We start from the raw sequence: 25,202 nt of genomic DNA, 5'->3' as shown, positions 1-25,202 counted from the left end.
AGTCTGTGCTGCGTACCTGAAGTGTACTAGTGACCTCCTGCGTACATGCTGTGTACTCGTCGAAATAGTACGCGGCATGCGGTGTATGTAAAATGTACTCCTCTGGCGTACTACTGTGTTCGCGGCATATACACAGCAAATACGCAGCATGTACGCCACAGAGGCTTGCTTCTGTAAGGAACGACGGACATCAAGCGGTCACAATAGCTCACCTTGACACTTTGTGACAGGTGAGCTAAAAATGTCTTTCAAAACGTATGGATTTCAGTAGGATTATGTAATATTTTTTACCTTGTTTTGCCAGTGAAGGCTGCTCTATAACAGGAGCTACACGCTGCGACTGTTCCTTGGTTGTGGCAGGAGACGACTTTTCAGGCTCAGACTGCACACAAACTGAAGTACAAGAAAATAAAAAGTGCTAATTCATAAATATTACCGTGTTACGAAATATAGCAATGATTAAACAAAGAAATATATACTTGAATAAACTAACCTATAACAAAGTTAAAATTCTTTACCTTGTTTTGCCGATGAAAGCTGCTCTATAACAGGAGCTACACGCTGCGACTGTTCCTTGGTTGTGGCAGGAGACGACTCGGGCTCAGACTGCGCACGGACTGAAATACAAGAAAAAGAAAGTACTAATTTATAAATATTACTGTGTTATGAAATATTACAAGGATTTAAAAAGCCAAGAAAAACATCAAAAACCGGCAATTGAAAACTATATACTTGGAAAAAAAAAACAACACGCACTATAATAAAGTAAATATTCTTTACCATATTTAGCCTTTGAAGGCTGCTCTGCAACAGGGGCCTTTTGCTGTAACCGTTCCTTCCTGGTAACAGGTCCTACAGGAGTATCTAGATTGCACATGGTCTGAAATATAAGAACATATAAAACATGTTTATCACTACATAAGAAAGTCTTAAGAATAACACAGATAATCTCATCTTGTATAAAATAAAGATCCTGCGTCATGTCAGATGAATTTGTTAAATGAAAGATACAAATATATCTACTACTACCCTGCTGAAAAGCAAGATTAAAATTTTAACTATATTGGCTGCAAGTGGTTCCGTCTTTGACATTTTATAAGGGTGAATGAGTGTAATATACTAACCATCAGATGATTTTTCTGCATCAACTAGGAGACTGGACACAGTCAAATCTTCTGCCTCTGCCTCCTCAAAACCCTCATCCTCATCAGGCACCTCCAGTCCAGCTTCCTCCATCTGTTGAATGGCGGCACCATACTCCTGAAGAGGGCGGCATGTCTGGTCATAGAAGTACTCGATACCGATCAGTTCACCTAAATAGAATATGAATGTCAAAATAATTTCAAAGCACTAAACAAACAGTTGTATACTCGGATAAAATGCAAAACAGGCAGAAAGATCATATATTGATAGCTGATCATATTTACCAGTGTATTTTCTAGGGGGTGTATAAGCACTTAATTCGTGGGCTGAGCGCGAAACTATTGTAACTGTATATAGATAAAGAACAAGATACAATAGTTTCGCGCTCAGCCCTCGTTATGTGCTTCTGGAATATCTCCTGGTCATCTTGTTTGCAGTGAACCGAAGGAGACCACTGTATGTCTGCTGTTCATTGGCTGAAGTGATCACAGAAGCCCTGTCCTGATTCCATCTTGACAGACCATCAACAAGGTATGCCTGGAACACGGTGTCATTGGCCAGTGTTCCTGCAAACATGTACAAAATGAAATTGACCTTTATTTGCTCAAAAATTAACCATAAATATATTTCTCAAGTTGAATTTAGACAACATAAATATCACATAGCATTTTTTTCCAATGATATTACAAGTAAGAAATGTCTTCTGTTCACTGTTATCTATGAAGAAACAAAAAATTGTGATGTAAATGTATACAGTAACGTTGTTTCAGAGTAAAATAAATTAAAATTCTATCACTAAACTTTTAACAACAAAAAAATGTTCAGTAAGTAAATTAAGAGTGTTATTGGACCTTTAAGTTTTTTGTACAGACAGTTACAAGATATAACCTTCATACTAGCATAAGAAAAGAATTTTGATACAAATAGTTTATATTACTGAATATATAATGAAATATTATGCTAATGTAGCTTTCTGTGCATTTGCATTTTGCTACAATAAGTGCGGAAAATTGATATATCACGAAACCGCATTTATTATATACCTGTATATTATTCAGAAAGGAAGTGGTTAATTTGGTTAATCTACATGATTAATTGGCAATTTTTATCACACAATTTTGTATAACGTCACATTTACCAAACTTGGGAACGTATCAGCATCAAATACAAGATATTAATCTCTCTTGTTGTATTTGCGCCTATGCTTCGTCGGTTGACAATTTACAGGTATATAATGAATGAGAATATGTATCATATACCTGGGATAAACCTGTTGAGGTGGAGGTGGAAACTCTCAAGCGATGTTGATTCTCTACATGACTGGTAGGTAGGAAGGGTATGGCCACCTTTCTTCAGGGATCCAGTCTTAATGTACAGTTGTACACTGTCAGGGTCTTGAAGACAGGCCACATGTTTCTTCTGTCCTTCCCACTCCTCATGCATGCGCCGGCTGTTGATAAGTGGAGTGCCGAGTGTATCTCTGCTCTTTTCTCCGTCAAAAGCATCAATGAGGGCTTCAATCATCATTGTGGTCTCATCCACGCCTCTTGTTTGTCTTCGGCAATGGAGAGCAAGCTCATTTTTGGTGATGGACCCCATGATGAGATCTTCAGATGGATTTTGAACATGCCTGGAAACTAACTCTGATCTCTTGGCTGCTTTGAGTGCTTGTAGATCATCGTTGTCCCAGGCGAAGATGCAATGGCCCAACTTCTTCATGAACAGGCCATACAATGGATAGGAATCTGTATAGCACCCACAAGAAAAGCGGCGCATAAAGTGCCAGACATCAAGGCGTACATGAATGTCCTGCCAGCCTGCAAATAGTAGCTTGATGTTTGATTGACCACAGCAGTCACAGTCCACATACAGCGCTTCTGGAGATGGCTGTCCGGCATCTGCAAACCGCTTCATCAGACCCCTACAAAAGAGAAAACATAAGAGTTCTATTCACAATCCATGCCTTCTTAAATGTGTTAAGCATGCACCTATCATTACTGGTATTTTCTTTCATCTACACTAAAAGATGATGGCTTGCTTAATACAAGAATATAGCCATTGTCTGCTAAAGACAGTTGACTGCTTAATACAAGTTTATGCCGCTGCTTGGTAAAGACAGTTGACTGCTTAATACAAGGAAATGCTTAATATAACAAAACAGACTGCATGTTTGAAAAATGCAGTCCTATTTCTATCTTTTCTCTTCATAACTATTACAATGACACACACTTGTACTATTGGTTTTAGGAAGCAGAAACTGAAAGAATTTATTGCTATTGCTATGTTTATATTATACCTTTGCCATCCTGTGTAACCCAAAGCGACCTTCTCCGGCTGTAAGTACAGAAATCAGTACTTGTCGGTACTCACTGCCTACATTGGTCGCCCACTCTGCTGTCCCAGCAGACGGTCCCGCCAATTTCTTCGTGACTTTTTTGGTAGAGTCCACTTTGAGAATCTGACCAAACACCGAAGTGATGTTGGCCTTCATCTCACTGTGCCTCTGCAGGACATCCTGGACATATACCTGCATAAGCCAGCGGTATTGTGGAATAGGTGCCATGGCTGGTGGTTCTTGAAACCTCTGTGGTACAATGAGTCCTGAAGATGCAGCTGAGGCGACACTCTTGCAGGCTGACAAGTACTGTATAGTTTTTTGATACCATTCTGTGCTGTGTTGTTCTTTCAGTTTCTTTTGTATCTGGGAGGCACTATTTCCCAAGCCACGCTGTCGCATTAGTATGGCAACCTTAGTGTCACAGGCCTTCATGGTTGTCAGAAGACATGGAAAGTGGCTTCGGTGGCCTATGTTTAACTGAGACAGGATACTGTGGCTCCAAGAGACCATCTTCCTCTTGCACTTCTTGCACCAGAGGGTCTCTGGTACAAGATTATAAAAGTTGGAGACATCTAGCACCTGCAACAAAAAAAAAAAAAAAAATTATCATGGTGAACTGCATAAAACATTGTTAACATCTCCATATTCAAATCTTTAATTAATTTTATGAATATCAATGATGATCTGAATTATTTTGAGTATATGAATAGTAGGATATAGAGGGTATAAGTTTTTATTTTTCACTGTCATAAGGTTTTTATTTCATTACCCATAGAGAAAATAATCTATATTTTCACTCTTGCTTGAGTGCAAGTGAAAATATATGAACCTTTTCCTTACTGGTGATAAGTTTGCATGTTATCACACAGGCAAAAAACAAATTCTTTATATGCCAAATAAGGTTTCGTTACTTTTATTTTGACGTTATCTTGTTGACGTTGGGAGCATTTAATTTCTAGTTTTGACAACGTGCCATTGATATTATACTGCAGGAACTGGGAAAAGTTCACTGCTCATTTTGGGTGATCTCTAACTGCACTTTTCTATAATCCACCAGAGAGCAATACATAGTGATTTCTGTATTAGATGAAATTTGCCGAATTATCACCTGATGTTGTGCTGCTAAACAGTGCATCCTACTGACATCACAAACATAATTACGTAGTCTTTCTGCTGCTTATGAAATATCTATGACATAGTATACAAGCATTTTACTTCATATCTAAATGTAAGTGTCATCTCATATTGTTCCTTACAAATCAGATAAAAACTGTGTTTAAATGGACTTTACACCTACTTGTCTAACAACTTGGTAAACACCAGCATGAGACAGCTCAAGATGGCGGCAATCTTGATGGGGACAGGCTACTCTCAATGACCATAGCTTAATTGGCATCCATATGAAAACCCGGTGACCAAAAAAGTTGTGCAGGTTCGGGACTGACTGAGGTATGAGTGGAGCTTGTGGGGGATACAACCACAATCCACTGATCCTGGATAGGTCCATTCTTGCATCACCTTGAGAATCCCAGACAAAGAGAGCACTCGACACCCAGCTGTGGTCGACCTGAGGAAGCGTCCTCCTCCATTTCTTCAGAAGTGGAACTGAAAAGGATAAGTCATCTTTGCATAACACTTTGAAATAAAAAGAAATTGTTGCACATAAATGGATTCTTCCTGTAGTATGTATGTATGTTTCTCTCCACATTACAACAAGAACTGCAGGGGAAAATAATGAAGAGCCGAAATCCATAACCATGTGGGGTCATCCTGATAATTTATCTGCTTTAACTATTTGCCTCTGTGACAAGTGCAGCTGAAGATCAGCCTACTCATCTGTGTAGTATGGTCATGATCTGCACTGGTCATGTGAAGTTTCAGTACGAAAAAATTCAAAATTTGTCAAGGGACGTATGGACCAACAGACAGACAGGACTCCAATATGGCCCCCATTTATTTTGTATCAAGGGGTATAATCGTATGACTGACCTTTGAGAAGCTCCGTTCAAGAAATGTGGCTTTAACATGTAATAAATGTGAAAAAAATGAAATCTTAGTTAACTGTTTAACTACTGGTGTCTTAATGTTTCTGCCTTTGTGACCAATGCAGTACAAGATCAGCCTGCACATCCGTGCAGTCTGTTCATGATCTGCACTGTTCACTATTCAGTCAAAAATTTTTCCATAAGCCCAATACACTATATATATGGATTTGTCCAAATATTAAGTTGGAGCAGTCCATTTTAGAAGTTGAGTAGGCAAAGGTTAAGACAGGCACATTACCTCTACCTTCTAACCATACAGCACTGATCAGCAATCATACTAATCTGAGATATGCAGCCATGTCACTTGAGAGTGCAATGAAGTCCTAAACATGAAACACTACTGACGGACAGAAGAGTCTGATAATGTTATTAAGTGTTAACACTTTACATTAATTACCTTGACTAGTAGTATCTGTGGAAGACTGGTCTCTCTTGTATGGTGCTAATGACAGCAACTGACTGGTTGAAGACATGGATTCTTCATCTGTGGATAAATTAGTTCACTTAAAGAGAATTCCTATAGTTTTTTTCCTTTCATAGAAATTTTTTTAATTCACATATATGATAGGAAAATTTGTGCTGAAAACAATGAACAAATAAAAACAATGGGTCACCAGGCTTGTTTTTGTGAAAAATTGTTTTGAACACACCCACTGTTGCTGAAACTGCTAGCGATTTTTCAACATTTTCATAATTTTCTGCTTTTTTATAAATACCAACCAAAATATACATCAAGACAGCACAATAAGGTTTTTTCTTTTTACAGATTTTATTATAAACTTACTTGATATCATAGTCATATTTGTAATACTCTATCCTTACAATAATGGGTACAAATGAAAAAAAATATTGTTTCATATATACTTTTTTGAACTTTTTTCAGTGAAAAATACCCATAGTGAAGAATATTTTTTTAAATTTTGAAAAAATTCTTTCATAGAATTTTTTCCAGTTTTTCTTGTGTATAGATAATTGTATTGTGAGCATAAAAATGGCTAAAAATGTATGGGTCACCAGGCTAAATTTTATGTTAAGACCGCTAGAATACAACACCTGTTCGGACGGAAAATAGCACAAACCTGGCCAAATTGATTACATGTTTGTCTGCTAGAAGTTAAAAAAAGTTTTAAAGATTCTTAATTCTTTCTATAATTGAATACTAAATAATCTGAAAGGTGATACTGTCTTATCAGTACTAAGTGAATTATCTTACATTATATGAACAACACTGTCTTTGTACCAAAATGCGATGTGAAAACACAACCACAAAAATAGCAAGATACCTGTCAGGCATGATACTTGTCAATACAACATAAACCAGTATCAACATTTGATTACTGATAAAACTTATCAAAAATGTTATTTCATTCAAAATTCCTCATATTTAAGATTGTCTGTAACATGTTTCAACAAATGTTGACTTCAGTTCAGTTTTCCATAGAAAGTGTCGGCTGCGCAGAAAGATGCGCATAAAAAACTATCGGAATTCCCATTAATTGAATAATTTGCAATTTGATTTGTCTATCATGCAAGTCTAATAAAAGTTTAAAGGCATTGTATGCGCTTCAAATTTTTTACCTGTAACAACAAAACAAAATACCAAAAATACTCTATAACAAATTCGTAAATATCCATGGAGCTAATGTGAGATTCATCAGGGCAGAATCCAGCTGTCTGTCAGCAGTGGACACATATGTAAGCCAGACTAGTGTAAGAAGGTGTAAGACACCTGTTTCCTGTCCTGTGTTATCAGCAGTGGACACATAGGTAAGCCACACTAGTGTATGAAGGTGAAAGACACCTGTATCCTTTCCTGTCTGTCATCAGTGGACACATAGTAAGACTTGTTGTTGGGAGGGTATTGCTCAAGGGAGTTCCATTGTATAGAGGTTGCAATATAAATAAATTTACCTCGACTAGCCAAAGAAGACTGTCCCTCTGTAGTAGGCATCTGTTGCATTGACTGTGTATCTGTTCCTACCTCGGTATGCTTAGTAACAGGTGTGTTGGCTAAGATCAAACTTCGAGCTGTCTTCGCTGCTACTCCTGAGACAGACCGGACTGGTTTTTTCTGCACAACAACTGAAATACAGATATCCATTACATACTCAAACTCATAAAGATACAGTATAATGGAAACTTTGTTGCTATTGGCATACTACATTTCAGTTGCAAATGTGCATAATTGTAACATTTATTTTCCTTTTCTGTACTCGACAATTTTCATTAAAAGAAATTACGTACAAACAGTATGTATATAATTATTGGTTTGTTTGGTTTTACGGGCATTTTCATCATTAATTCAGTTTTATCAGGCGGGCAGATCACCTAACCATCATTCCTGGAAAAGTCCAGTACAAGACCCCAAAGTCTGTAAGCAACTGCCTAATATCTCTCCTTAAAAACCTTGTCGGTAGCAGGGCTCAAACTCACGACAATTCATCAGTGATTACCACTAAACTTGCTATATGGTTCTATAACAGACATATGGACATTACTAATTATTTTTCAAAGGGATGCTCACTAGACTGATTGAATAATGAACATATGCTATGCTCAGACTTCATAGATGTGTATGCAGTTTGCGGTTTACAACTGTCACCAAAGCTGTCACTTACTGCAAGTTTTAAAGTTACAAAATCTCGCATATACAGTCAAACCTGACATATAGTCTTTAACACAAGTTTGACTCTAAATTGTTATATACAAATACCTGGGGACTTTTCACTAGATGACTGGACATCACTGGCTGGAGACTCTGTAACACCTGATACTAATGCAGTCTTCTTTACTGACTGGCTTTCCTGTGAGGCTGAAAGAATTGAATCATGTTGCTGACCATATCAACATTAATGAGCTGTTAAATCAAAATGCTTTAAGATGTAAAAAAAAGTTGAATTAATCAATTTCAATAATTAACAAAAAACATACTTCTATTCTATTCTTTACATAAATATCATCATAAAGTCCATCTTTACAGAAGAGTTGGTTTAAACTAAGTTAGTTATTTAAGCTTGATTATAACAAAAGCTTTTGAGCTTATCAAGTCAATCTCAGTCTGCTTCCTGGGATAAACCAGTACTGTTGACTTGAGAACCTGCATCTACTCAGACCTGGGTGAGTGGCCAACACCCTATCATCTACACCACTGCCCCCTTGCATAAGAGTTAATCGGGTAATTATTATAGAAGATATGTGAAACCAACCACACTAAAGTATGACTTTGGTCAAACGGAATTACATGAAAATTTTGGAAAAATAATTTTTACTTCAATAAAGTAAGCACAATGACTGATTTAGGTGTTTTCATATACTGGTTTGTCCAAAGTCTACTTTTACTGCACACAATATATGAGCCGTGCCATGAGAAAACCAACATAGTGGGTTTGCGACCAGCATGGATCCAGACCAGCCTGCGCATCCACGCAGTCTGGTCAGGATCCATGCTGTTCGCTAACAGTTTCTCTAGTTGCAGTAGGCTTTAAAAGCGAACAGCATGGATCCTGACCAGACTGCGCGGATGCGCAGGCTGGTCTGGATCCATGCTGGTCGCAAACCCACTATGTTGGTTTTCTCACGGCACGGCTCATATATGCCCTATATATATCCAAGCACCACAACAATTAAGATCAAAGGTTAGATAAATAGGAAAGTGTAGTTAAATGAGAAGAGATGGTTAAGATTATTGTGAGTGGAAAGCACAAATACTAATACCCCACGGTAATAGCCACAAAATTTTGTATAGTTTGGAGTAAAGGTTAGAAAAGAAGGACATGTATCGAAAGTAGAGATGAAGATTAAAATTGTCTTGTTAGTGGAAAGTGAAAGTACCATTTAAACATAATGCTACAGTATGAAAGCATTTATCTTGTGTTTTCCCCACAGAATTAGATGAGTAAGAAACAAGAAACTTTTAGAGCAAAAGACAAAGCAGTAGCAACAGAAAAAAGCAGTAGGTTACAAGTGGAATGGAAAAAATGATAAAGCGCGCTCAGCCCAATCACAAAATTTCTAAAATGGTTTTATGTTTCTTGATTTGTTTCAAAGTAAATTATGAATACATACATGTAGTATGTTCACAGGACAGTTGTTAAGCTGCTGAGATTATTACAAACTACTACAGCCAAAAGCAGTAAACATTGTATTGAAAAGAAATTTAAGTGATGTGCATCTTTTACATTAAAAGTTAAGTTACAATGAAGTAACAAGAATCATGAAAGTATTTTAGATGTCCAAATGCAGTTTAGGCAGTAAATGTGTCAATTTTTATTAATAAGCTCACAGGCACATTTCATACTAAAAATATACCTTGAGTAGCTGGTGCCGGCTGCCCAAGAGACATCAATCCTGCACCTGTTCTAGAGAAGCTGATTGAAGACGTAGACTGCTCACCTGTGTACAAATCAAATGCATGTCTTCAGACCAAAATATACATGTATCATAGTCACTATTAGTATGTATAAAATTTGAGGCCTATAATTTTAAACTATCCAAAACAGTTCCAAGATATTTAGAGAGAATACAAAATTTCTGACCAAACATAGTGTAAACTTGACATTAAAACTAGCAACCTGGAAAATCTCGGTTGCAACAAAATAAAACCAATATATACAGAAAAATCTGTATTTACCTTGACTGGTAATGGATGGCTGATGTGTTCTAACAGGAGATTGTTTGCTAGTTTCTTCACCTGCAGATGACGTTGACTGCAGAAATAAACTCCTTATTGTCTTCATAGGTACCCCAGAAACAGATCTCACCTGCTTCTTCTTCTGCACTGTGCCTGCAAGGCAATACACATATAATATGAATCATTCTTCATAAACCTTTAAAATGGTTTTATCTCTGTTAAATATCACTGGCAAGAGTAACATTATCATAAATGCCTACTTTTTCCTTCCTGACTCCCGAGATACATGTTCGAAATGTAACATACACATAATTAATATGTGACTGTAACTAGCAATGTTTCATGTGAGAATTTTAATATTGAAAAAATGTAATTTACACCGGTGGTGGAGTAAACACATCTGACTCTTTACCGGAAGAATTATTAATGCCCTGCTTTTGATGCGAGCACTGGTCAGAAATCCAAAAATTCAGACATCTGCAAGAACCTGAGTCTATGTAAAATAATTGATTTTAAAGTGAATTTAAGTTAAAATATTTAAACGGTTAATTAAAAAATATACCAGGGGACTTTTCACTATACGAATGGTCATCACTGGCAGGGGACTTCAAAACACTAGCTGGGGTACTCTCTGTTGATTGCTGGGAGGCTGAAAACAATACTCATGCTGCTGAACATGACCACATGAATTAGAATAGTCACAACTGATAATACTTATTAATAACTTTTAAGACAAAGAAGACTAAAATAACGAGTTTTAAGTTACAAAATACTTGAGCTGCTTGTTGCCCAACAAAAATATTACTTGTAAACCCAAATGAGAGTATTTAAAGACAATTAAGTAATAACAAAGATTAGTTGTTTACTCAGATATTTTTTCACAAAACACCACTGTATTATCCATATTCTACACTAAACAGTATGACTTTGGTCAAATGAAATTAAATAAAAAGTTTGAAGTTATTTTACTTCACTTTGACTTTACTAAAGGTGCATAACTGGAGAATTTACTTTCTGCAAAGCAAGGCTCGTATTAAACAATATTGTGTTGTTTTCATATAAAATTTGTCCAAAGTCATACAATATATCTAAAAACCACAACAGAAACTATCTAATTTAATAGTAATAAAGGTTAGATAATATAAAGCAAACTAAAACTAGAAATGAAGGTGAAAATTATCATGTGAGTTATATTTAAAGCCAAACTACTAATATACCCAGAACCGATATAGGTGAGAATTAATATTTATAGATAAAGCATTATTTAACCATTCAAAAGGATATGGTTAAAGTCTCTTATTGATTTTTAATTTAAGTTTATTTATTTATGTCTCATCCATGCATATTTACATATTACAAAACATATAATAAATACATCAATAAAAAGCATGGCCAATCTACTACAGATTTATAGGAAACTATCATTACATAACTTAAAATTACTTATTAAAAAAAGCTGATCCATGTTATTGTCAATGTATATTACTAATGTTTATATTTATATCTACAAAAGTCTAATTATATATTCCATCCACAATTACAGTTGATCACATAAGCAATAAATAAATATGGACATTGCTTATTAACAGAGCATATTGCACTAAAATCTATTGTTGTTTTCAATGAATGTATGATAGTTAATGCAATGGTTCCAGACAAAGAATCCATCTCAGAAGAGGAATAGTTGGAAGTAATGCAGTGGTCACAGAAGAAGAAAGCAAGTAGGAAAATAATCATAAAGCTGCCAAACCATTAGAATTCTCAAATATTAAAATCAAAGAGAAGAAAATGAATTGCTGTTAAATCGTCTGCTTATAAGCAGTGAAAGAATATATATAGTATGTACTGTGGATAAGCTGCTTTAATAACACTACTATGTATACTGTAAACTAATAAAAACCACATTGCAACCCAAAAAGTGAACACTTTTACAGTGGAAAATTATGAATTTTGTTGGTTATAAAAGTATAGTCCAGGCAATGAGGAATATGACTTCCAGTCTTGAGTCTCAAAACAGAAAGTAAAAAATTCTTCAACTGTGTTCAAGAAATTCCACTCAATGTCACTCTAGTCTAAAATAACAAGTCCTGTGAAAATATTTTCACTCCAATAGACTCGAAGTAAGAATAACTGATTTTCATTGTCAGTAACTCGGATTTACTTTTTTTCCACTGGCTCTTGACTTAGAATATTTTCCATATTCCTCCTGGCCTGTGTACAGTACTAATGACAAGGATTATCAAATCTTTCGGTGAAGTTATAAGCCACTAGCACATCAGTTGACACCACCACTACAAATTTTAGTACCATACTTACCTAGGCCAAACTTAAAATACCCTTTCCCTTACAGAAGAAAAAGGCCTGCTGCGTACTCCTGCTGTGTACATACAGCGTATATGATGCGTACATGATGTGTACTGAAATCAAGGGCTTTAAATAGTACGCAGGATATACACCGCACATACACCGATAGTACGTTTGTAGTACACTTTTGACATGCAAATGAGCTCTGCCGCGTACTACTTGCTGCGTACATGCTGTGGACTACGTAGTACACAGGATGTACGCTGGAGGAATTTAGTATGCGGGAAATAGTACGCAGCATGTACGCGGCACATACACTTTTCACATGCAAATGAGCCTGCGGCGTACATGCTGTGTACTCCTGCGGCGTACATTCTGTGTACTCCTGGCCCGAGTCCTGCGGCGTACATGCTGTGTACTCCTGCGGCGTACATTCTGTGTACTCCTGCCCCGAGTCCTGCGGCGTACATGCTGTGTACTCCTGCTGCATACATGCTGTGTACTCTTGTGGCAAAACTGCTGTGATAATGTAAATTCCTTACCCCACCAACTTTCTTATGCAAATGCTGATCATTTGGACAGAAAAAAAACAGAAAAAAGATAAGTGACATGCATCAATAAATATTTACCCTTACCAAAATAATGTAGATTGATGTTATCAAATAAATTAGTATGCTTTTCTTCATCCACTTTTCAATGAAATAAATCAATTTTTGTAGCATGTAATTTGGTTAACATCTGAAGAAAATGGCGTAACTGCATCAAGGGGAAACAACTTTAATGCAACTAAATATAAGTGTTATAAATTTCGAAGTATCTGCGGTGTACATGCAGTGTACTATTTTCTTGTACAAGTCCCTCCTGCGTACATGCAGTGTACTCCTTAAATTTTCAGAGTCTGTGCTGCGTACTTGAAGTGTACTAGTGACCTCCTGCGTACATGCTGTGTACTCGTCGAAATAGTACGTGGCATGTACGCGGCATGCAGTGTATGTAAAATGTACTCCTCTGGCGTACTACTGTGTTCGCGGCATATACACAGCAAATACGCAGCATGTACGCCACAGAGGCTTGCTTCTGTAAGGGTTGTTTCCTCTTGCATTAAAAAATTGCTATTAAAGGAGTGGCCCTGTTTAATTTTAAATAAGGATATTAATTTGACTGGTAATGACTTAATAAAAAAACCTGAGTTTTTACTTATTAGTTATATATACATTTTTCTCACTGGGAACCATTCAACAAGAGGGCCATGATGGCCCTATATCGCTCACCTGAGTACCACTGCTTTAACCAAAAACAAAAACAAAAAATTCTAGCAAGGTACAGCTATGTCAAAATACACCTAAAAATTGGAGGTACCATCCATGTTGTACCACAGAAAAGCGGTCTCAGTTTTTCCCTACGGCCAATAATAAAAAAGTTACTAAATAAGCTATTTATAGTAACATAAAAGGGAAGTAATAAAAAAAATAATATTGTAACCAAACAAAAGAAGGATCTGCCAAATAAAAACAAGAACACTGCAATGCAGAGCAATATTCACATAAAACAAAGTCATATGACCTTTGACCCCTAAGTGTGACCTTGACATTGAATTTAGCCATCTGAAACATGCGCTCTGCACATCCTTTCAATGAGTGAACATTTGTGTCAGGTTTCTCTGAAATGCATCAAGGGGTTCAAGAGTTACAGAGCGGAAGGGAAATTGCTAACAAACACACAGACAGACAGATGGACACCGAGGCGATAACATCAAACGTCCCTGCGGGCATATAAAAAAGAATCGAGATCTTATGATGATACAAGTTTTGTGCAAGTTTGGTTAAAATCAAATCATAAATGAAGCTGCTATTGTGCAGACAAGGTCAAAATAGCTAATTTTGTTCCATAACTCTGGAACCCATTATGGGATCTGGCCGGTTCAAGAAAGGAACCAAGATCTTATGGTGACACAAGTTTTGTGAAAGTTTGGTTAAAATCAAATCATAAATGAAGCTGCTATTGTGCAGACAAGGTCAAAATAGCTAATTTTGACCCCTTCAGGGGCCATAACTCTGGAACCCATAGGGATTCTGGCCACTTCTAGAAAGGAACCAAGATCTTATGGTGATACAAGTAGTGTACAAGTTTGGTAAAAATCAAATCATAAATAAAGCTGCTATTGTGGAGACAAGGTCAAAATAGCTAATTTTGGGCCTTTCAGGGGCCATAACTCTGGAACCCATAATGGAATCTGGCCAGTTCCAGAAAGGAACCAAGATCTTATGGTGACACAAGTTGTGTGCAAGTTTGGTAAAAATCAAATCATAAATAAAGCTGCGATTGTGCAGACAAGCTCAAAATAGCTAATTTTGGGCCTTTCAGGGGCCATAACTCTGGAACCCATAATGGAATCTGGCCAGTTCCAAAAAGGAACTAAGATCTTATGGTGATACAAGTTGTGTGCAAGTTTAGTAAATATCAAATCAAAAATAAAGCTGCTATTGTGCAGACAAGCTCAAAATAGCTCATTTTGGCCTTTTCAGGGGCCATAACTCTGGAACCCATAATGGGATCTGGCCAGTTCAAGAAAGGAACCGAGATCTTATGGTGATACAGGTTGTGTGCAAGTTTGGTTAAGATAAAATTATAAATGAAACCACTATCGTGCAGACAAGAAATTGTTGACGGACGGACAGACTGACGCACGGACGGATGACGCATGAAGGGTGATCACAAAAGCTCACCTTGTCACTATGTGACAAGTGAGCTAAAAATGAACAATGTAGGAGGAAACGAAAATATGTATTATTTAGGCCTCAGCATCTACAGCTTGTGAAACAAAAGAAAAACATTTCATTTAAACATATATTCAACACATTCTAAAAATTGTTGTAAGTATCAACACATCTCCACTTAATCAGTATGTCATTTATACACCGACCGGCAGTTACCTAACCATCGTCCCTGGGAAGAACCAGTACTAGACATCTACCCTCTGTTAGAAACTGCTAACATTCTCACACAGAGTCAGCTTGTTTAATAGCGATGACTCATACCTATGACCCTCAATCAGAAAAAGGCTTACTTTTAGTGAATAAGTCAGTGGTCTTACTCACTCTCCAATTTTCACTGGAAACAAAATTCATTTGATACAAAGGCTCCTTCATTATAATTATCTTGCACAATGTTTGTTTGTTTGTTTTTGGTTTAATGCCGTTTTCAACAGTATTTCAGTCATGTAACAGCGGACAGTTAACACAACCAGTGTTCCTGGATTCTGTACCTGTACAGACCTGTTCTGCAAGTAACTGTCAACTTCCCCATATGAATCAGAGGTGGAGGGCTAATGATTTCAGACACAATGATGTTTATCAAATAGTCATGGAGAACATACACCCCGCCCGTGGATCGAACTCACAACCCCACGATCAGAAGACCAATGCTTTACCTACTGAGCTAAGCAGGCGGCCTGCTCTCGAACGAGGCAGACTCTGATCAGTTAGCAAGTATTCATTAATTCATTCCTCATTAATTATTTTTTCTCATAATTACATGTGCAAAGTACTGAAAGTTTATACCGTCAAATCTATTGCCATATAATTCAAACTGAAAATATCATGTAAAACTGCTTTTGTATCTCAACATTTCTTAAAATATGGAAACATGGCGGCCAGGCCATTTGATATTTACATTCGCACATTACCTTTTTCCGCTGAAAATACTGACGTTTATTTTGTATGAACAGACAAAGCCGCCGTTTTGAAAACATCTTCATATAGTCAGGGAGAACGTTCCAGATGATGTTGCAGTTCTTCTGTCTGCCAGGAAGCTGATTTGAATGCTTAATGCAACAAATGTGTGCTTTTTAATTACAACCTTGTTTACACATGGAAAGGAAATATCTTATAAATTTCATAACTGATTTTTTTTCAGATTTCATGCAAAATGACAGACAGAATAGGAAACAGAAACATGCATCACTAGCGTGATTCATGGATTTGCCAGTCCTGTTCTGTTTTTAATTCTCATGAACTTTGAAAAAAATTCACTTCTTAAATAAAATTATAGTACCTTGAAGGTCAAATTCGATCTTCTCCGCCATCGCAGACAACTCGTTGTCATCTGTGTCAGACATCAGATCAGTGGCAGCTGAAATTAACATCAAGAATAAGAAATAACAATAAGAAATTATTAACCCTTAGCATGCTTAACAAGACTCATTCTGCCTTTGTGACCAGTGTAGATCATGATCAGTCTGCATCCGTGCAGTCTGATCATGAACTGCACTGTTCACCATTTAATCGGTTTCTTTTTGGTTAGCACCCGTTTTTACATTAAATGATAAAGTACAAACTGAAAGATGGATGGATTAAGGAAATGTATCAGGATAAGGATTAACTTTTTCAAAGAATACCTTCAACCAGTTTAGACTGGGGTTTGGCAGGCGCCTGACGACCCTGCTTCTCTAACTTCTTGATGTTGATAGCCTCTAGTCCCTCTGGGAATAAACTCAGGTAATTCTTGAGTGCCATCTTATTTACCCATCGTTCATCAGCGGATGCTGGATCATTCTGAGATGAAACCACTATAAAAGCTGCATATCCCAGAGAATTGGAGACAAGCCACTTGAACGTTTCATTTCTGAAATTTTAAGAAATTTTACATTTCTACAAGAAGTCTGCATAAGTGTGTCCTGATCAGTATACATTTATCATAAGCATATTCTAAGTCGAAAAGGGGCCATAATTCAGTCAAAATGCTTGACAGAGTTACCTCCTCCTTTTTACAGACTGGGGTCATGATGGTAAACAAGTATGCAAAATATCAAAGCAATATCTCAATGAACTTTGAAAATATTTGGGGTGTATGCAGACTTTAACATTTGTGTGACGCTAATGCTCACGCCGACGCCGTGGCGAGTAGGATAGCTCCCCTATTCTTCTAATAGTCGAGCTAAAAATGCATTTTTTGTCTTATGATAGTTTATGAAAGATATTTATTATTACAACCGAAATTGTCCAGCAAATATCTAGATTACTGCCTGTTTTAACTCAGATTATTCGTAATAAATTCTATACCTGAACTGCCCGAACTGTATGGTGAACTGTCCAAGCAAATGGATTTTGTTGTTTAAATCACCATTCATACGTCTGACTGCAGCCTCAGCACGTTTCCTGACAACTGCAGCAGGCAATGCCTTGGTATAATCCCTCCCTCTGTTCTCACTCCTAATGGAAATGGCTTCAGTAGTGTCTGCCAACGAGAGCTTCCCGGAGACAGACCTCCTAAAAGCTGGCTCCATTACACTGAAGTTTAAATAAGAGACATTTTATTCATGTTGTTTTCGCATTTCAACAGCAACACATCAGTTTTGGACAGCACATATTTATAGTGATATTGTCGGCCTAGCAAACAGGGGTACAAGGTTTGAACCCGGTCACTGCCCTCGATATTTCTTAGATACTTTTCAGTGCCTCTCACCAAGTTTTCTGGGTGAGCCATTAAACTGCAGACTGTCATACAGGTGTTGTCTTAAAGGAAAAGGCAGACTTTCAATAATATTTATGACATCACTTTCAATAATATTTATGACATCACTGGCTGTTAATATTGTAGTTGTGTGTAAATAACCAACTACTATCGGATACATACCACAGGTGCTAGACACATAATATATTTTACTTAATAGGCCTATATATGTATGAGACTTTATATATGTCTAGCACATGTGAAACACACCTGTTCATTGTGAGCACATAGAGACCAATATAAACAGGAGTATATGTAATGTATACAGGTTGGAAAATTTCTATCTCAGTGAATAAATCAATCTGTACAACGACTACCCCTCATGCCTCAAAATAAATGGGTACTAGTTTAATTAAACAAAGACCATTTTTACTTCAGACACCTTCGTGACGAAATGTCACACAAAAAGCGATATATCCTCTTAGTAAACAGCGTAATTCAGACGTTGATTTCCATAATTATCACCTTCAGGAATACCAATACTACTTATCCTCAGTCATAATTGCAGAATCAGTTGTGTACATAGTCAGTTCCCAGAGAAAAAAAAAATGTAAATAATCATGACCTACTTACAGACTTGAAATTACTTCTAAAGCGATTATCCATAGAAAAACGTAACACGCACACATAAACTCGGTGTTATTTAATTAGTCATAAACTTACCTACAATATCTTATTTATTTTATAACTTGTATAGGTAAAATAGATCGAAACGCTGATATGTAGAATCTGGACCACAACATAAGAAAGATAATCCAATATGGCGGATCCTAGACTAGCTCCTAGACTATGATATATCTTTTTTTACATTTTTATGATTAAATGTAGTGAACTGAGCCAGTCTATATTCTATGTCCGGATCCTGTTTCTTTACTCTTAAATTTCGGTAGGCAATTTTGGTAGAACGTTGTTTTCTGATTGGTCAATTTTCGGTAGATATCTCGGTAGCACTAACCAATGACATAGCGCCCTTCTACCGAATATTACCGAGTTTAATTGGTGGCTTATTTTTAGCGCAACTCAGTCAATGATCTAATGAAATAAAACGAGAAACAACTAAAGTAAACACTACAAAAGATAATCATATCTTAATGACTTGGTCAGCTTTCAAATGCAACACTAAGCTTATCTCTCTCCAATAGATTTCAACAATAAGGCCCTAAAAGATGTCCTAGCTACAAAGTAGTTAAGTTCATATTCAGTGTATTCTTTATTGATATAGCCTTAAACTCTCGTCATTTTATCTACTTTACATACAAGGTCCATATGCGCAGACCCATAAGAGAACATTATGACATCAGTTATGATGTCAAATTGCCACATGACGTCTATATTACATTACTCAGCAGGAAAATAAAGTCCAGCATAATATTTATTAAGGTATGTCAATGAGCATGTCAGAATGAAAACAATCAAGGCCTTCTGGTGATTTATCCTCTCATTTACCATGGTTTAGAGTTCAGATGCTTCATTAGTTAACTGTGGTAAATTAGACGCTAAACCACTTGAAGTCATTGATAGTTTGTTAAACAGTAAAAGCATGCTCTCTCTCCCTTCATCTACAACTTCTTTTCTGCTTTCAACCTGCAATACAAGAATTTTTCATTTGGATGTGTCTTTTACAACAAAGGACATGAGGAAGCTACAGACGGTTATTATTTATTGCATGAATTTCAAGAAAATGGAATGATATTAGATGGAATCCTCTTTCATAGATCTCAGTTTTTTGGTATGGAATTATATTTCCCACAGTTTTACATTAACAAGCTATGATGTCAAATTTATTATCAAACATGTTAACTCAATTTGCAAAAGACTGAAAAATGTCTCGTATATAGGTGCTATAAACACTGACATGTAAAAGAAGAAATTGTGTCTCTTGAATGAGACACCACATATGTTGAATGAGCCCTTAAAACTTTAAATAACTCACCTTTCACTGGGGCATTGGCCATATGGGAAACTTGTACCAATCCTTTTTAATCCTTAACAGACAAACAACATTTATAAACAAAAGTGTGAACATAGCTGGATTTTGGGGGATTTCATAAGGACTTCATTTCCACCCGACACATTTTCTGCTTGCATGCATCTGAACTAAATAATTTGTACTTTTAACTTTTAGCCATTTTTCAATCAAAGGACTGTCAATGATAAGATTATATAGATACCTGTACATGAATAGTACTTGGGTGGATTACCACTGTCTCCTCCCCCTCCCCCTGCACAACGGTCTCACTGGTACTTGGTTGCACATGTGTTTCCTTGGCACCTATTGATAGTGGGTAATAAATATTTACTCTTGCAGTGAATCATAGAGAAAGATATATAATTCAGTCTATTTCAGTCTCTGAATATATAATATAATCACAGGAGTTTGAAATACAACCAATAAGACCACAGAAGACTGTCATTAAGAAAAAATATATACTCACTTTACACAAAATAAACACTTTACACATCACTTAATAATGACCTGTGTTTTCAATGTATGCAGACATTTTATTCCCTAATGAAGGCTTACTCAATGTCTAAACTTTGGAATTGAAAAATCGAAGAAACCTTTTTGAAGTTGTGTATACTTTTACATCTATATGAAGTCTTTCTTATTGGTAGAATTTCAAACTCATGTGATATAATGCAATTCTCATTGAGTTTTCTGATCCTGTTAAATATGTTGAATGAGTGCAAAGATGAAACAGTTACAGCATGTAAATTAAAAAGAAATGGAAAGGGTATGCACTTTATGACTATAGTTAAACCTGTATTAAGATTAAAAAGTGGCAACATATACAACTTGCTTCTTAAAAAAGTGATATAAAACATAATAACTGTATCACTGATTGATAAAGATGAATGGATGTTTAATCTTGGTGACCACAAACACAAGTTAAACCATCTGTATACTCTGTAAATTACTTTCATACTATAAAATCAAAAGTAAATGCAAATACGTTATGTTAATTTGAAATAACTGATTTTTTTCAGCAAAATATACTGGGATGAGGTTAAGTGCAGTTCAGATTATTTTCTAGTATTTTCAAATTTGCACCCTTAAAGTTGTTTTAACTAAGATTGGTTTTATGTGACAATTGTCAAGACAATATCAAAATACCAAATAAAGTATTTGAGGTGCACCATAAGAAAACCAACATAGTGGATTTGTGACCAGCATGGATACAGACCAGCCTGTGCATCCATGCAGTCTGGTCAGGATCTGTGCTATTCGCTTTCAAAGCCTATTGCAATTTAGAGAAACCGTTAACAAACAGCACGGACCCTGACAAGACTGCATAGATGTACAGGCTCGTCTGGATCCATGCTGGTTGCAAAGCCACTATGTTGTTGTTCTCATGGTGCGGCTCATTTGTTAATTCAGCCTTTACCAGTAAAGGAGCTTTTTTATTTACACATTGCAACATATGATTTGTTATCCATATTCTTTTATTTGAAAAAAATCAAAGCTGTTCAAATGCTACAACCTTCAGCATTCTTATTGAATATGTCCTGCCCATCATTGATTCCTTCTATTACGGCAGATGGTATTATTGATATTATCTGGAAATAAGCAGAAAGAATGCAGTACAATCATACAATTCTTTAAAAAGTGTAAAGACTACAGAAACTTCAAATTTGCTTCTCAATAATTGTAGCTTAGCTCCTTTCAGCTATTGTAATAATGTTGGTGATTTGTTTCTAACTTTTGAGTATTATTCTCCAATTATCATTAGTGTTAAAATAAAAGAAAAAATAAGCATCCTCAAGGATTCCTCAATGAAATATTTATTAAAATTATAAGTTACCAGTCTTTGATACCTTCTCTTCCCAATCTCTCAGTGAATTCACTGCCCCACCTCAACCTGTCTTCCCCATTTACTTCCTCCTGATCTGCTCCTCCTCCTTTGTCTGACTCTACATAAGACATTGTAATGATGTTTGAAATATAAATGTTGACAAAAATATATAAAACATATATTTTATTGTCAGCCTGGTTAGCTGAATCAGTTTCACACAAGAAGTTGAAACTTGTAATTCTAGACGAGGGTTTAAACTGAGGTCCCCTGTATGGTTACTATATATAGTTATGTAAATGATTAAATGAGGAACAAAGTGCTAAAATAACAGACATTTTGTACAAAGACTGACTCCACAGAGATTTTCTGTATTTGATAACTTCACATTCATTTTTAGATCATCAAATGAAATTCAGAGTATACCTTCAAATTCTTCCATTTTTTCATCACCTCCTCCACCAACCTGTCTGACCCTTCAATACTGTTAATTCTGGAAGAAAATTTTAAATGAGTACAAATTGAAGGTCAAATGTGTAAAATAACTTCGTATTAATTTACTTATAAATCTGACCCTGTAAAAAACCAGGGCTTTTTTCCCCTATAAATCTACCTCATGTAAAAGGTAATCCCAATGTAAAAAAGTATGTTTTTTTCCCAAAGTTGAATTTAAAATTCCCAAATGATTATACCTCATTACCTGTTAGGGTTTTTGCTGTTTTAGAATAGTTTTGCTAATTTGTATGTATATTTAGGTAAATTATAATACTGTTTAACAATTACTGAAATGCAATTCACTAATATTTCACACAAAAACACATTTAGGTAGATTTTGGTAATTTGCAAACTGTCCCAATTTTCCCAATTCCACCTGTGTCGGTGGCATTCCCAAATTGATGAAAAAAAGGCCTGAAAACTCTACTGGTTTGTAAAAAACAAAAGTCATGCATGCAGTGTAGTCAGTTAAAAACTCATTTAGAGCTTATGTTGTTTTTGTTAGACCTTATAGATGTCTTGCCGACAATAAAACCTGTCTTGTCTTGTAGTGTATTGTGGCTGGGTGTGAGCCATGGAGGACATGCTCTCTTGTTGGTTAGATATCTTCCCTGACCGGTTTCGTTCAGCAGTTGTGAACTTCTTCAGAGGACTTGATCGTAATGACTAGGCAAGTTTGGTTTGCATTATGTGCAGTGTGACGCTGCATTCTGCTTATATACTCTCTGGGGCCGGTTGGTGCTGGTGAGGCCGGTTTGGCTTTTACATGGCTTTCTGGGATACTCCTGGGGCCGGCTTGGTGCCGGTTGCTATTTTTAGCGATGCTGTGGTGCCGGTAGTGTCTTGTCTTGTATTTATTATACATGACACTTTCAAGTTTGTTTTGATTATAAATTATTACATAATTCTATAATTCATCAGTCATAAAAATTTTGTAGATCTATCTTAACACTGTGTTTGTGTCCACAAAACACAAAATTACAGCATTTGCAAATGAAGAAATCAGTATGCCTCCCCTTACAGAAGAAAAAGGCCTGCTGCGTACTCTTGCTGTGTACATACAGCGTATATGATGCGTACATGATGTGTTCTGAAATCAAGGGCTTTAAATAGTACGCAGGATATACACTGCACATACACCGATAGTACGTTTGTAGTACACTTTTGACATGCAAATGAGCTCTGCCGCGTACTACTTGCTGCGTACATGCTGTGGACTACATAGTACACATGATGTACGCTGGAGGAATTTAGTATGTGGGAAATAGTACGCAGCATGTACGCGGCACATACACTTTCCACATGCAAATGAGCCTGCGGTTTACTACCCCTGCGGCGTACATGCTGTGTACTCCTGCGGCGTACATGCTGTGTACTCCTGGCCAGAGTCATGCGGCGTACATGTTGTGTACTCCTGCTGCATACATGCTGTGTACTCTTGTGGCGAAATGCTGTGATAATGTAAATTCCTTACCCCACCAACTTTTGTATGCAAATGCTGACCATTTGGACAGAAAAAAACAGAAAAAAGATAAGTGACATGCATCAATAAGTATTTGCCCTTACCAAAATAATGTAGATTGATGTTATCAAATAAATTAGTATGCTTTTCTTCATCCACTTTTCAATGAAATAAATCAATTTTTGTAGCATGTAATTTGGTAAACATTTGAAGAAAATGGCGTAACTGCATCAAAGGGAAACAACTTTAATGTAACTAAAGATAAGTGTTATGATTTATTATAGGCGATGTGTGCGTAGTATATATTTATTTTGATTAAAATCCATCTGAGAACAATCTAGGACTGGAAATATATAAGCATTAATACACTTTTACGTCCGTAAAAAGTAGCGCACCAACAAATTTTGGATGGATTTTTTTCCAATGGGGCGAGCGCAACTATTCTATGCTATTAAGATAAAAGTTACTCGGAAATCAAGTTCTTGCTTCCAAAAAAAAAAAAAAAAAAATGTACAAATCCTTCCTGCATGAAGTGTACTTCAGACTTTTACCTAAAAAAATTCAAAGTATAAACACCAAAAGAAAATGAACAAGTCCCTCCCGCGTATATCAGGAAGGTCTAATATCAGTTGTTCCAGCGTATATGAAGTTTACTTCAGACTTTAACTTATAAAAAAAAAACTAAGTACAAATGCCAAAAGAAATTGTACAAGTCTTTCCCGCGTATATGAAGTGTACTGCACAAATTTCAAAGTATCTGCGGTGTACATGCAGTGTACTATTTTCTTGTACAAGTCCCTCCTGCGTACATGCAGTGTACTCCTTAAATTTTCAGAGTCTGTGCTGCGTACCTGAAGTGTACTAGTGACCTCCTGCGTACATGCTGTGTACTCGTCGAAATAGTACGCGGCATGTACGCGGCATGCGGTGTATGTAAAATCAGGAAGGTCTAATACGTATCAGTTGTTCCAGGTAAAATGTACTCCTCTGGCGTACTACTGTGTTCGCGGCATATACACAGCAAATACGCAGCATGTACGCCACAGAGGCTTGCTTCTGTAAGGGTCTTCTCGTAATTCAGACAGTCAAAAGTTAGCACGCCGTCCCAAAACGTCCCATTATTTGGACTATTATAATTGTATCTATACTATACTGGTAGGCCTACTGATGATAAACCCGAACAGAAAATGAGGTTTTTTACCTGTAACTTTTTCATTTCTGCAATTTGTAATCAATGGTTGGTATCAAACAAAAGCTTAACATTTGCTGAAAACTTTACATAATTCAAATTTATATTTAGTTAGCAAACTCACACGAATTGAGGCCCTGAAAGGGGTTAGTAAAATGGGGACTGTAAGCAGGTTGACTGATGATAAATTCGAACACTTTGTCATTTACAAAATTATCTTCGTAGTATTATATTGAAACTTTCCCCAAAAAGCTGCAACAGTCATTCCTGATCAAGTAATGAAAAGTGACCCAA

At 36.4% G+C, this 25,202-nt stretch overlaps 2 protein-coding genes and 1 long non-coding RNA gene across 3 annotated transcripts; all 3 read right to left on the bottom strand.

Annotated features, from left to right (window-relative positions):
* Positions 1-289: 289 nt before the first annotated feature.
* LOC123560231 (uncharacterized) lies at positions 290-11,489 on the bottom strand. The gene is made up of 14 exons (XM_053534700.1): positions 10,719-11,489; positions 10,157-10,309; positions 9,835-9,918; positions 8,240-8,338; positions 7,438-7,608; positions 5,924-6,010; positions 4,779-5,086; positions 3,440-4,060; positions 2,403-3,064; positions 1,428-1,709; positions 1,125-1,313; positions 781-880; positions 519-617; positions 290-393 (listed from the first exon to the last, which is right to left on the bottom strand). The coding sequence occupies exons 2-9, from the start codon at positions 10,260-10,262 to the stop codon at positions 2,999-3,001; spliced, it is 1,542 nt and encodes a 513-aa protein (XP_053390675.1). The 5' UTR covers positions 10,263-10,309; positions 10,719-11,489; the 3' UTR covers positions 290-393; positions 519-617; positions 781-880; positions 1,125-1,313; positions 1,428-1,709; positions 2,403-2,998.
* A 106-nt stretch (positions 11,490-11,595) lies between these two features.
* On the bottom strand, positions 11,596-18,757 carry LOC123560232 (uncharacterized). The gene is made up of 5 exons (XM_045352468.2): positions 18,635-18,757; positions 17,521-17,748; positions 16,857-17,083; positions 16,514-16,591; positions 11,596-15,271 (listed from the first exon to the last, which is right to left on the bottom strand). The coding sequence occupies exons 2-5, from the start codon at positions 17,742-17,744 to the stop codon at positions 15,252-15,254; spliced, it is 549 nt and encodes a 182-aa protein (XP_045208403.2). The 5' UTR covers positions 17,745-17,748; positions 18,635-18,757; the 3' UTR covers positions 11,596-15,251.
* A 315-nt stretch (positions 18,758-19,072) lies between these two features.
* Positions 19,073-22,281, bottom strand: LOC123560233 (uncharacterized). The gene is made up of 4 exons (XR_006688146.2): positions 21,788-22,281; positions 21,454-21,529; positions 20,143-20,243; positions 19,073-19,555 (listed from the first exon to the last, which is right to left on the bottom strand). It is a non-coding gene; the product is annotated as an uncharacterized LOC123560233 (long non-coding RNA).
* Positions 22,282-25,202: the final 2,921 nt, after the last annotated feature.

This window comes from Mercenaria mercenaria, unplaced genomic scaffold, assembly GCF_021730395.1.
Source record: "Mercenaria mercenaria strain notata unplaced genomic scaffold, MADL_Memer_1 contig_3915, whole genome shotgun sequence".
Classification (NCBI taxonomy): Eukaryota; Metazoa; Mollusca; class Bivalvia; order Venerida; family Veneridae; genus Mercenaria; species Mercenaria mercenaria.
This window is presented reverse-complemented; position numbering and strand designations above follow the sequence as displayed.